We start from the raw sequence: 12,866 nt of genomic DNA, 5'->3' as shown, positions 1-12,866 counted from the left end.
TGTACCTCAAGAACCTCCTGTGCTTTGGGCATTTTATCTGTGATAACCAAGTTTATCCAGGAATGTCTGCATCCACACCACTTCTCCAGGGGCATGAACCCAGCCTGTCTGACCCAGAGGCCTTTGTACGTGTGTCTGGCACTACGGAGGCACTACAGTACAGCTGGCCTCCCGTCTCACATCTCTGCAATAAAAGGGTATTTCCTCAGGGCCGGTGTCTGGAGGTTGGGCTCTTCTTCCAAAGCTGAAGTGAAGGACAGGCTGCAGAAACTTCCACTTACAAAGCTGTACTGCTGTGCTTAAGTTCTCCGTGGGCTGAGGGGACAAGGACATGGGGCCATGTGTTGGGGAATGGGCGTGGGCTGAGCCTTCACCTGTACATGCCCAGTGCCCCGGGAGGTGCTGAATGATCAGCAGGGATCTGCCTGGGATTGTCTCCTTGTGGGTTTTGGGCACCACCACCCGCCTGCCCTGCAGACCAGCACAGCCAGCTCAGGGCCCTGGGGAGAGTGGCCACTCCTCCCAGTCAAGGGGAGAGGTAACTCCCCTGGTCTGAGTGGCCACACTCCTCCTAATTAAGGACTGTATGCAGCTCGTCTTATTCATGGTCAACATGCTCTACTGGCTCCTACAGCATCCCTTGTAGCAACTATGGCCTTCTCCCCAGGGTCACTCCTCAGCCGGTCACCTCCAGGCTTGCCCTGATACACGGAGCTATTCTGCCCTGATGCAGGACTGGCCACTTCTCCTTGTAAAACCTGGTGCGGTTTCTGTTGGCCAAATCCCAGAGTTTCTCAAGGTCCCCATGAACGGAAGCTTCATTGTGTCAGCTCTTAATGTGTGTCTGTAGGTGGCTCACCCTGTCCTGTGGTGCCTCTAACAAGACGACAGCAGGAGGAATTGCAGGACATGACGGGTAATAGAAGGAGGTACTAGTTTAATGGATTTGCTGACCAAAGTCAGAATTCCCAATGCAGCCATCCCAGCAACACCAACAGAGGGCACGAGGCAAGCAAAGCCAGGGCCAGTGGGTAAAGGGAAACCAGAGGTGGGTTTCTTGTGTGAGAGGGTTTGAGGATGACCAAAGGGAAGAACTTGGGAGGGGGGAAACAGGGAAGAAGAAAGTCGGAGGTGAAGCAAGGGGTACAAGCAGGGCTGTTTGTGGTCACCTTTCAAGTAGCCCTCAATCTGAGCAGGGAAATCAGTATGCCTGGGCACACCTCTGATGTGCCTGTACAGGAATGCACACAGCTTGGGGAGCAAACACTCTCACTTAGATTTCAGAGACATGGTCAGATAGCTCACATCACTGGAGTGTGGCCATGGATGGAAGCTGCCTCTTTAGGAAGGATAGGGAAGGTCAGAGAGGAGGGAAAGTTGCAAGCAGCAGGAAAGCATGGAGCTCTGCCTAGTGACAGGTGATGAGCCAGATGAGAGCTGATGGGTCAGGATTAGTGGGCAGACCAACGTGGGTGATGTTATAGTTGGTATCTGCTATGGACCAACCATATTAGGAAGAAGCAACAGATAAGGCCTTCTTCAGACAAGCACAAGAAGCTTCTCATTCGCAGGCCCTGGTCTTCATGGGGGACCTTACCCAGCTGGGCATCTTCCTGAGGGGCAGCACAGCAGGGCACAAGACACTCAGGAGGTTTCTGGAGGGCACCAAGAACCTCCCGAGCATTCGGAGAGGGTGTTGGGAAAGCGAAAGCCCATCTCGTGTTCCATCAGGTAATTCAATCTGGATGTGAATGGCATCAAGAGAGGATTCAACAACGATGCCAGCAGTAAAAGGAAGGCTTGGGAAAATGTAGGCCTGCTGCTAGATGGGGCAGGGACCCTGGTGACAGAGAGCACAGAAAGGGCCAAGGTCCTCCACGCCTTCTTCCTCTCTGAGTTTACAGGTAAGACCAACCTTCAGGAATCCCAGGCCCCCAAGACCAGAGGCAAGGAGCAAGGATGACCTGCCCTTGGTGCAGGAGTCTCAGGAACTTAGGGAACATCTAAACAAACTGCACGTGCAGAAGTCCTTGGGACCTGAGGGGATGCACTCATGAGTGCTGAGGAAGCGGGCTGATGTCATTGTAAGGCCACTTGAAATCCTGTTTGAAAGGTCATGACGATTTGGTAAGGTTCCTGAGGACTGGAAGACAGCAAATGGAAATCCTCTCTTGAAGCAGGGCAAGGAGGAGGATGCGGGGAGCTGTCAGCCTGTCTCCCGTTATACCCCTATAGACAAGCTGAGCAAGTATGGACTAGATAAGTAAAAAATGACATGAACTGAGAACTGACTGAATGGCTGATCCCAGAGGCTTGTGTCCAGTGGCACAAAGTCCAGCTGGAGGATAGGCACCAGTGGTGTAACCCAAGGGTTGATACTGGGTCCCATTCTATTCAACCTTTCATGACAGTCCTGGATGATGGACTGAGGGCATCCTGAGCAAGTTTGTGGATGATAGAAAATTGGGAGGTGTGCTGGTTTTGGCTGGGATAGAGTTAGTTTTCTTCATAGTAGCTAGTATGGGGCTATGTTTTGGATTTGTGCGGAAAACAGTGTTGCTAACACAGGGATGTTTTAGTCACTGCTGAGCAGTGCTTACACAGAGTCAAGGCCTTTTCTGCCTCTCACACCAACCCACCAGCGAGTAGGCTGGGCATGCAGAAGAAGTTGGGAGGGGACACAGCTGGGACAGCTGAGCCCAACTGACCAAAGGGATATGCCATACCCTATGATGTCATGCTCAGCATAGAAAGCTGAGGGAAGAAGAAGGAAGGGGGGGATGTTTGGAGTGATGGCGTTTGTCTTCCCAAGTAACCATTATGCATGATGGAGCCCTGCTTTCGTGGAGATGGCTGAACACCTGCCAGCCAATGGGAAGTAGTGAATGAATTCCTTGTTTTGCTTTGCTTGCGTGCGTGGCTTTTCCTTTACCTGTTAAACTGTCTTTATCTCAACCCACGAGTTTTCTCACTTTACTCTTCCAATTCTCTCCCCCATCTCAACGGGGGGGGAGGGAGTGAGCGGCTGTGTGGTGCTTAGTTGCCAGCTGGGGTTAAACCACAACAGGAGGAGTGGCTGACACACCAGCTGGTTGCCACTGCTGCTCTGAAGGACCTGGGCAGGCTGGAGAACTGGGCAGAGAGGAACCTCATGAGGTTCAACCAAGGGAAACACAAAGTCCTGTCCCTGGGCAGGAATAACCCCACGGACCAGTACAGGCTGGGGGCTGACTGGCTGGAAAGCAGGTTTTGAGAGAAGGACCAGGGGGCCCTGGAGGGCAGCAAGCTGCCCATGAGCCAGCAGTGTGGCTGTGTGGCAAAGCAGGCCTACAGCCTCCTGGGCTCCATTCAGGAGAGGTTTGCCAGCAGGTCGAGAGAGGTGATCCTTCCCCTCTAGTCAGCACTGGGGAAGCCCCATCTGGAGTGCTGTGTCCAGTGCTGGGCTGCCCACTACAAGAGAGACATGGCCTTACTGCAGCGAGTCCAGCAAAGGGCCACAAAGATTCTGAAGTCACACAAGCGTCCTTCAGGAGGAGAGCCTGAGAGAGCTGGGACTTTTTAGCCTGCAGAAGGGAAGGCTCATCACACATCTTATCAATGTGTATCAATACCTGATGGGAGGGAATGAAGAAGAGGGAGCCACAATCTTCTCCCTGCTGCACAGTGACAGACAATGGGTAGAAACTGAAGCACAGGAACTTCCATCTGAATACAATAAAACACTTCTCTACTGGGAGGGTGATTGATCACTGGAACAGGTTGCCCAGAGAGGTTGTGGAGTCTCCATCCATGGAAATATTCAAAACCCAGCTGGATCCTCTACTGGGAAACCTGCTCTAGCTGATCCTGCTTGAGCAGTGGGGACTCGACTAGGCGATCTCCAGACATACCACCAAGAAGGGTCAGAAGGGACCCATGGAGGTGTCTAGTGCTACTTATCTGCTCTGAGCAGGGAGAACATGTCAGCTAGAATGCATTGGTCAGTGCTTTCTCCACTTGAGTTTTGAAAACCTCTGGGCCCCGGAGCCAGTACTAATCAACTATAAAGGTGATTTTTTTTCCCCTTAAACCTAATTTGAAATTTCCCTTCCTGCTTCTTGTCCTCATTGTCCCTTGATGTGGCCTCACCAGGATCCCCTGTGAATGCAGCCAGCATGTGGTGGCCAGCTCCAAGAAGAGACGCTCACTTGGGGGTCCCTGCAGAGGCTCAAAAAGGCCATGTTGAGATGCCAAGCACCTAACATCGAGGAACTATGGCGGTAGCTGTGGGCTGACAATGCGGCAGAATTGCACGCAGAAGGGGTGAGCAGAGAAGAGTGCATTCAGGGGTGGGGAAACATCCTCCTGGCAGAGTTCCCGCGACAGACCTCAGTGCCCTATTCCCCTGTGGCCGTCTGGCTTTGACTGCTCGCCCCAGCACCAGACCCCTTCCCTGCCTTGGCCATGGCCCATGTGAGGCTTTGCAGACAGCCCTGCTCTGGGGTCTGCCAGGCTCTGGGCATGTCTGAGCCCATGCAGGTCTGGGTGTTCCCCGAGTGCACACACTGAGCCCAGCAAGAGGACGGGGCTGGTCATATTTCAAAGATCAGCCCTCAGCTGGACCATGGTGAATGGCCAGGGCTGGAGATGGCTGCTAGGGGGAACTAGGACTGGGGGTGACTTTGGAGTGAAGGACAGTACATGGGGTGGAGGAGGCTGTGTCAAGGACATATGCTGGGCACAGAGACTGAGGGACAGCAGCAAACTCACAGGGCTGCTGAGTCATGCTTCCTTCAGTCCCAGGGTCCCAGCCTCCCTTTCGATGCCACCCTTGAGGAGGGGCGATGGCACTAAGAGATGGGTAGTTGTGAGCACCAGCCCTTCTTCATCCACTACCCAGGCCTGGTGGAGCACCAGCACAGCGAGGACTTCTGCCTCTGCACCATGAACATGCTTTAGGGCACCCACAGTCTGGGCATTGTCTTGGATTAGGTGAACGCTGGTATTTTTGTCTCTGAGGCAATTTCCAGCCTAGGTCATCTCTGTTCTGAGCTCTCCCTAACCCTCTGCTGATCTACCTGGCTGTTCCTGGCCCCCTCCCCATCAACCCTGCAGGGCCCCGAGCTGGCAGTGCTGCTCTGCAGAGCCATTTGGCTGTGGTGCCTGGGGTCACAGGGTGACTCCACACTGGCCTTGCTGGTCAAGGTGGGAAGCAGCTCCAGCTGGATGGGGAGCACTGCTGCTAATCTCCCAGTGCACTGGGGAGATCCCAGTTTATTACAGGGAGCCTGTGGGGGAGTCAGCTCCACCCCAGTGTTAGACACACTCTTACACAGGTTCCAGGTGAGACAGAGCAGGTTCATGCCTCTGGACAAGTGTGACAAATCCAAACATTTGTCTGTGAACATGATCACCACAAGTAACAATAATGATAAAACTAATGATAATGAGACTGGTAACAATAATGATAATACATGAAAGCACCCATTTGGGATGGGATATCCTGGGAGTCGTTTGTGGAGAGGGATGGGAGTTTATCACTATTGCAAAACCTTTCATGTAAGCCCTTTCCTAACTGCATCCTTGAGCTCCTGGTTCCTCATGCAGTAGATGAGGGGGTTCACTGCTGGAAGCACCACCGAGTACGGCACTGCCACCACCAGATCCAGGGATGGGCAGGAGATGGAGGGGGACTTCAGGTGCTGAGAAACAGGGAGACCACGGCCAGGTGAGGAGGCATGTGGAAAAGGCTTTGTGCCATCCCTGCTCCGAGGGGATCCTCAGCACAAGAGTGCAGATTTTCACACGAGACCCAGGAGGGTCCCGTAGTGGGTTTGTTGACAAGGGTTGTGCCGTCTTGAAGCGCACAGAGGCGGGGAAAGTTCTTAGCTCAGGCACAAACACTGAAGCTCTGACACCACAGGGACCCGTTATCTGACCACGGCGCAAAAGAAGCATTTTTACCTCACCACGTGCCTTCCTTGTGCTTATTTGGTTCATTGCCCTGGAACCCGCCAGGAGCACAGGCACCACCGGTACTGCAGGTAAGACGTGAGCAATGCCCTGCCCACCCGCTGCCAGCTGCCTGAGGGGCCATTTGCCCCGTAAGTCACTCCCCTCTACTGGTCACGTGCTTTGTGGGGATTGCCTGGAAGGAGCGGCCACCCCTTCTGCTTTACCCGGAAGTACCTCTGACCCAGAAGGCCCTTCCCCTCCATACCCAGGGGCTGCCATTTTGTTATGGCTGCCATTTGGGGGCTGCCATTTTATGAATGGGGGCTGCTATTTTATGGGAGTGGGCTGCCATGTTCTTAAACATCATACTGCTCTGTGCTTGGCTGACAGCCACTGCTTGCCAGCATCAAACCCATGTGTTCTCAGGAAGACCTGTGACTGGCTGGCAAAAGGAGCCTCCCCTCCCCGTGCACCCAGAAGCACATCAGCAAAGGAAGCCCCCTGTCATTACGTACAGGAGGCCCCCAGTTCGGACAGCCTCATTCCCCACATGTTTTCATGCTGCATTGTGGTGGGGTGGCAGCCATTTTTTGACACCGTCATACCCCCATGTTCTCATGCAGCCCTGTGACTGGCTGCCTGCCTGCTTTGGACAAGGAAGTGCTCAGATATAAAAATATATACTTGTATTACAAGATATATATTTTTTAAAAATATATATATGAGTGTCCAAATAGATAGAAATATATTTTTATTTATTTATTAATAGATACAATATTTTAAATATATATACCTTTCTATACATGTATGTATGTGTATACGTTTATATATCTATATAAACGTATATCTATGTATTTTATATATATAAACAGTTATAAAGCCAGAGAAATTAAATATACATAGCCATTATCATATAGGTATGAAATGGATGAAACCTTCTTTAATAAGAGCTAATGAATGAAGAATTAGAGTTTAAATGTGAATAGAAAGAAAAATACAAGGGTGGGTCGAGGTCCCCCACTTTGCCGGGCTGCAGAAGAAGCCCAGACATGTCTTGGTTGCGGGGAACTTGTCTGGGTTGGAAAGAAGAGCCCAATCCTGGGAAGTGGCCTAGAAGGCCCCAACATCCCAGACCAGCCCAGCAGGATGGCCACGCAGGGTTACTGGGGCAGCCTCTGAGCTTTTCTCGGTGCTGCAAGACACAGGCAATGCTGTCTGCAAACATGGAAAACCAGGACAAAATGCCAGCTTCAGAAGAATATGCGCATGGGGACAATATAGCAAAGACCCTAAGAGGATCTCAGAAAAGACCACGTGAACCAGAAGAAACAGCCAGTGAGCCCATGAACTGCAAAGTGGATTTTGAGGTGCCAAACAGAGAGGCAGGTGGTAGTGGGGAACTCCCTTTCCCCATGGGTGTGGGGGTCTCACAGCTACCTGCAAGACCACTGTGTGGTGCAGAGTGGTGCTATTTAGATTTTCTTGTCCTTAGTTGATAACCTGATGGAATGTTTCAAAAAGCTCTGGCTGAGTGAGTGAGGGGAGAAGTCAGGAGTGTGCTGGCACTTGTCCAGGTCCACCTGAGCCACACCAGCCAAAGCCAGTGTGCTGTGTGTATGTCATGTGAAAGGATGGGGAAGGGGTGGGGGTGGTGGATGTAATGTACATTTGTATTGAATACTGTAGGACCTCAGCAGGATGCAACTGGTGTGGAAGAAGGGGTGGAGATTGTACTGGGTGTGGCTGGGACGGAGTTAATTTTCTTGTTAGCAGCCGCTATGGTGCTGTGCTTTGCCTTGGTGGCCAAAACAGTGTTGAGAACACACTGACATTGGAGCTGTTGCTGAGCAGTGCTTGCACAGCGTCAAGGCCTTCTCTCTTTCTCACTCTGCCCCCACAGCAAGAAGGCTGGGAGGGGACAAAGCCAGACAGCTGACTCCAACTGACCAAAGGGATATTCCACACCGTATGACGTCATGGTCAGCAGTAAAACTGGGGAGGGGTGTGTGTTCTTTGCTCAGAGACTGGCTTGGCATCAATCTCCTGCTGTGAGTGATTACTTCTCCACTTATTAAACTGTCTTTATCTTGACCCATGAGACTTTTTTCCTGGCTTTTGCCCTTCCAGTTCCCTCCCCATCCCGCTGGTGGGGAGTGAGCAAGTGACTGGGTGGGGGCTGCCACATGGGGTCGCCCCACCACACGAGCACAGAGCAAATAGGTTGGTATGTGCTTGTGAGGTCACTGGTGCCTGAGGAGATCATAGGCTGGGAGCTGGCACATGGCCTGTGGAAGTGTTGTGAGATTCCTGATACCTGAGTAGCAGATAGGCCAAGAGTAGGCACATGGCTTGTGTCGGAGCTTGTGAGGTCACTTGTGCCTTCATATCTCATAGATGAGCAGATAGCAAGTAGGTGGATATGTGGTGGTCAGGTCACTGGTGCCTGAGTAGCTGATAGGCAAGAGGGAGACACATGGCTTGGGTATGTACTATGTACTTGTGATGTCACTCTTGACTGAATAGCTGATAGAGCAGACTAGGAGTATGGCCCTTATAGGTGCTCGTGAGGTCACCGGAGGCAGAGTACCTCAACAGCAAGGACATGGCAAAATGGGTGTATAGGTTCCTGTGAGGTCACTGGTGCCTGAGTAGCTGATAGGGCAGGAGCAGGCATCTGACACTGTACTGGTTTCAGGTGGATAGAATTAACTTTCTATTTAGTGAAATAGTGAGCAAGAAACTATGTGGGACTTAGGTGCTGGCTAGGGTTAAAGCACAACAGGTATGTGTAGGTTGTTTTGAGGTCACTAGTGCCTGAGTAGCTATATAGGCAGGAGCAGGCCCATGGCTTGTGTTTGTGCTTCTGAGGTCACTCATGCCTGAGTAGCTCACAGGCCTGGAGTAGGCCCATGGCGTGTGTAGGTGCTTCTAATGTCACTGCTGCCTGAGTAGCTGATAGGGCAGGAGCAGGCCAATATCAGCAGTAGATGCTATGACATCACCTGTGGCTGAGTAGCAGATAGGCCAGGAGCATGCACATAGCTGTGTATGAGCTTGTGATGTTGCTGGTGCCTGAGTAGCTGATAGGGCAGAAGCTGGCACATAGCTTGTGTAGGTGCTTCTGATGTCACCAAGTCAATATTTAGACCACAACCAAATATGGGGTTTTGGAAGAACCACTGTTAGCAGCAGCAGTCCATACACTGCACACACACGTGTGACAGTGTAACTCATGAGCACACAGCGATGGCAGTAGGAGGGGTGTGAGGTCACCATCAGTATAACCCATGAGTACACAGCAGTGGCCGTAGGAGGGTGTGAGGTAACATCACAAGATGACACCCCATGGCTGTGGACTCAGTGCAGAGCAGCCGTGTGCCCCATCAGAAGGCAAGACAGGGAACGGATCTGCCGTGCCCTGTGTCTGCAAGGCTGAAGGAGCAGCCCCTGCAGCCCTGGCTGGAGCAGTCGGGGTGGGGGTGGCTCGGGGCACCGCAGGATGTGCCTGGGCACGGTGCCAGAAGGAAACCACAGGCTTCCTGCCCGGGCACCTTGGGGGGAGCACGGGGAGTGCTGCGAGGCCACGTGGGCTGTGGTTTGTGCACCTGCAGGCTGCAGCTCCCGAGCCACCCGCGGGGAATAACGGCCCCTCGGTGACATGTCAAGAGGCAGGGATACGTCTGAGCCTCTGGGCTGCGTGTCGGCTGCCAGGGCAGGGACATGTCCCAGCTCCAGCTCATTTCAAGGGACCTTCCATGGGGCTCTCCAGAGCAAGCCAGTGGTCCTGGGATGGGGCTCTGGCCTGAGCTAAGGCCCTTTCCCAGCTGCTGCTCCTAGCACAGCAGGATCTGAAGCAGGGGCAGGGGCTGTTTCCTTCCCTTCCTGACACAGCCCCTGGTGCAGTCCCAGCCCTGTGGTTCCCATGGCATGGGGATGGCTGGACACTCGCACCTTGGGATGTTGGATGTGCCCGGTACAGGAGATGCTCAGTGCTCCTGGTCCACACAGCAGGGTTCAAGGCGTGAAAAAATCTGTTTTCCCCCACTACGGCCGGCCCTGTCCTGTGACGCACCACCACCACAGTGACGTGACACCTGCAGTGGAGCCATCCCTCATATATGGTCATGAATGGCGCTGGAGCAGTTCATTGGAGGGCTGGGCTGTGTCGGAGGGGAGATAACTCCCGATAATGTCTAAAAAGGTGCTGCCGCTTTGATTGGCTCCTCCTGTAGCTGGGCTGGCATCTGCAGAGATATATTGCCCTCTCGTCGTCATTATCCCCATGAGTCCACAGGAGCTGTGGCAGGGAGTGTGCGCAGCAGGGATGTGCTGGCAGGGCAGGAGGCTCAGGATGGGCCGAGAGGGAGTCCTGTCCCCTCAGATGCTGTGGCTGCTGCTCTGGGTACAGCTGTGCAGGGGTAAGTGCTGACTGCCTTGGCCCACAGCCCAGGGCCAGGGGCTACCAGGGTGGTCATCAGGATCCGCCTGGGAATGGGGTTTCTTTGCAGGTGCTACTGAGACGAGGGGCAGAAGGGGCTCAAAGTCCATGGAGCCTGTGCCTTTCCCTGTGCCCATGTGGGTGGGAGAGAGTATCTCCTTTTCCAGGGCTCCAGTGCTTAGGTCAGCCTGTGGCTGGTTGCATTCACAGACACCCTCTCGTGGGGTACCCCCTGTTGCCCAGCACTGTGCCTCTGGAGCCAGTGGTGGCCTAGCTGGTGATGGCAGCCCCCAGAGATCCCCAGAGCACTGCCAACCTCTGGGGTAGCCTCGAGGGTTTGTGTGCTGCTCACTGCCCCCTTGTTCCAGGGGAGCCCTGACCCCATGAGGCAGTGTGTACCCCCACAGAGAGAACTGACGCCAAGGGCGAGGAGAGGACATGGGCTGGGGAATCCTCGGATTTGTCTCGGTGCTCCCTGGGAACACGAAAAGCCATGGGGTGGGTTTGGATGGTGGTGGGGCAGGTGGTTTTGCACAGGAAGCTGCAGGCCTGGGTACACAGGCTGTTGAGGGGGTGCTGGGCTGGGGAGGAACGGGTGCCCAGTGCAGGGCTGGGCAGGTATGGTGGGGGGCATGTGGCCATTGGGGTAGAAAGAGGTGCCTTGTGCAGTGGGATGGCATGTGATGCCCAGAAGGGACCGCCACACTGCACTGGGGACAGCCTAGAGGGGAGTGGGCTCCCACCCCATTACCTCTGACTCGACCCAGGTAGGGGTTTCCCCAGACCTGCAGTGCTGGGGCTTGGCGCTATCCTGACCCGCCTCATGTTGATGTTCGAAGGTGCTTGCGGAGGTGAGGCTGGCGGATGGTGGCAACGCTGTGCTGGAGAGTGGAGGTGAAACACAGGGGCCAGTGGGGGGACCGTGTGTGATGACTACTGGGGCATGGACGATGCGGCAGTGGTTTGTAAGCAGCTGGACTGTGGGTCTGCTGTTGGAGCTCCTCAGTATGCACACTTTGGGCAAGGATCTGGCCCCCATTTGGATGGATGATGTTGGCTGTAATGGCACCGAGTCTGCCCTGTCTGACTGCAAACACGCAGGATGGGTGAACATAGCTGTGCTCACCGTGAGGATGCTGGAGTGACATGTTCAGGTAAGGGGTCAGTCTTTTGCCTAGCTTTGGGGCTGGGATGGGGGAAGGGACCTGGGACCTTGTGCCCTCAGGGAGCAACAAGCAGATGATGGAGCAGGGTCCGCGGTGGCCAAGCACACTGTCAACCTAAGACTGTCATTGCTGATGTAACCAGTCCCCAGGGAAAAGCCAGTAGGAGCCTACCCTGAGGTGAACTAACTCTGCCAGAGTGTCTCAGCCCCACCTCAGTCGGTGTCTTGGGCTGCAGATGAATCCTCCATCCCTGACCCAGGGTGTCCATTGGGCGTCGTCAACCTCCACCCATTTCTGCCAGTTCCCAGCCAGCATTGCTGAGGGTCCCTGTGGTGGAAACACCAGGCGGGACATGCATGGCAACCCAGGTCTTAGAGGACTGGTGTGAGATGGCTGGTTCATGCTGGGTTATTCCCTTCACAGACATGAGTACTGTACACAGTGTGGCTGTGAGTCTGCAACAGACACATACCCTCGAGTGCTGTGATGTGTAGAGAAGGGGTGCAGGGGGCCTGGATGTGTTTGTGTCACCAGCCACTCCCCCAACAGCTTCCTCTGGGATGTGCAATGGGCAATTTGGTCACAGCTTGCTTGGAGGTGATGTGGGATGTAGGCATTTATCTGCCAGAGGGCTCTGGGAACTGCCAGGTGTTTGGGTTTTTTTCCAGGATTTTTTCCGTCTGGTGGAAGGGAAGAAACCGTTGCTCAGGACGTGTGGAGATCCATGACGGGGACAGTGGAAAACTGTCTGTGCTTCACACTTTGGTGCCAAAGCTGCTGACGTGGTCTGCAGGGAGTTGCAGTGCGGCAGAGCCCTGCCTGTCGCTGAGGCAGCTCACTTTGGAGAAGGGGTCAGTGCCACGTGGGATGGAGAGCTGCAGTGTGTGGGAATGAATCCCTCCTCATCTCCTGCCCCAGGGGGTCCTCCAGGGAGCAGCCCTGCACCCACGCGAACAGCGCTGTTGTCACCTGCACACGTAAGGACTCAGGGACGGGCGTTGAACACTGGCGTGAGCTCCAGCCTGAGGGAGGCAGGTTGTGGGTGTGGGGACAAGGGAAGTCGGGTGTCTGTTCCCACAGGCTGGCAGAGTGGTGACCTTCCTGGGGGATCCTAGCAAGGGCAGGGCTGGGCTGATGCCCAAGGACAAAGAGGGGGCAGGGTTGGGAGGGCTCACTGGGATCATTGTGTTGTTCCGCAGGGGACACAGCAAGACCTGAAGGCAGAGGATAAGCTGGGAGGAGCCCGGGGCAGGCTGTGGTCCAGGGCAGCTGGGGGCCCTGGGGAGAAGCAGCAGTGTGTGCCCTGGGGAGTCCTGTGGGGGCAGGTC

At 54.3% G+C, this 12,866-nt stretch overlaps 1 protein-coding gene across 1 annotated transcript in view; it reads left to right on the top strand.

Moving 5' to 3' along the window:
• The window catches only part of LOC127025958 (scavenger receptor cysteine-rich type 1 protein M130-like), a 76,983-nt gene that overhangs the window by 29,664 nt on the left and 34,453 nt on the right, over window positions 1–12,866 (top strand). Inside the window, 3 exon segments of the mRNA XM_050911104.1 lie at window positions 11,285–11,405; window positions 11,407–11,476; window positions 11,479–11,533. Of these exon segments, the coding sequence (XP_050767061.1) occupies window positions 11,285–11,405; window positions 11,407–11,476; window positions 11,479–11,533 (246 nt within the window).

The sequence above is a fragment of the Gymnogyps californianus genome, chromosome 26 (genome assembly GCF_018139145.2).
Source record: "Gymnogyps californianus isolate 813 chromosome 26, ASM1813914v2, whole genome shotgun sequence".
NCBI lineage: Eukaryota > Metazoa > Chordata > Aves > Accipitriformes > Cathartidae > Gymnogyps > Gymnogyps californianus.
This window is presented reverse-complemented; position numbering and strand designations above follow the sequence as displayed.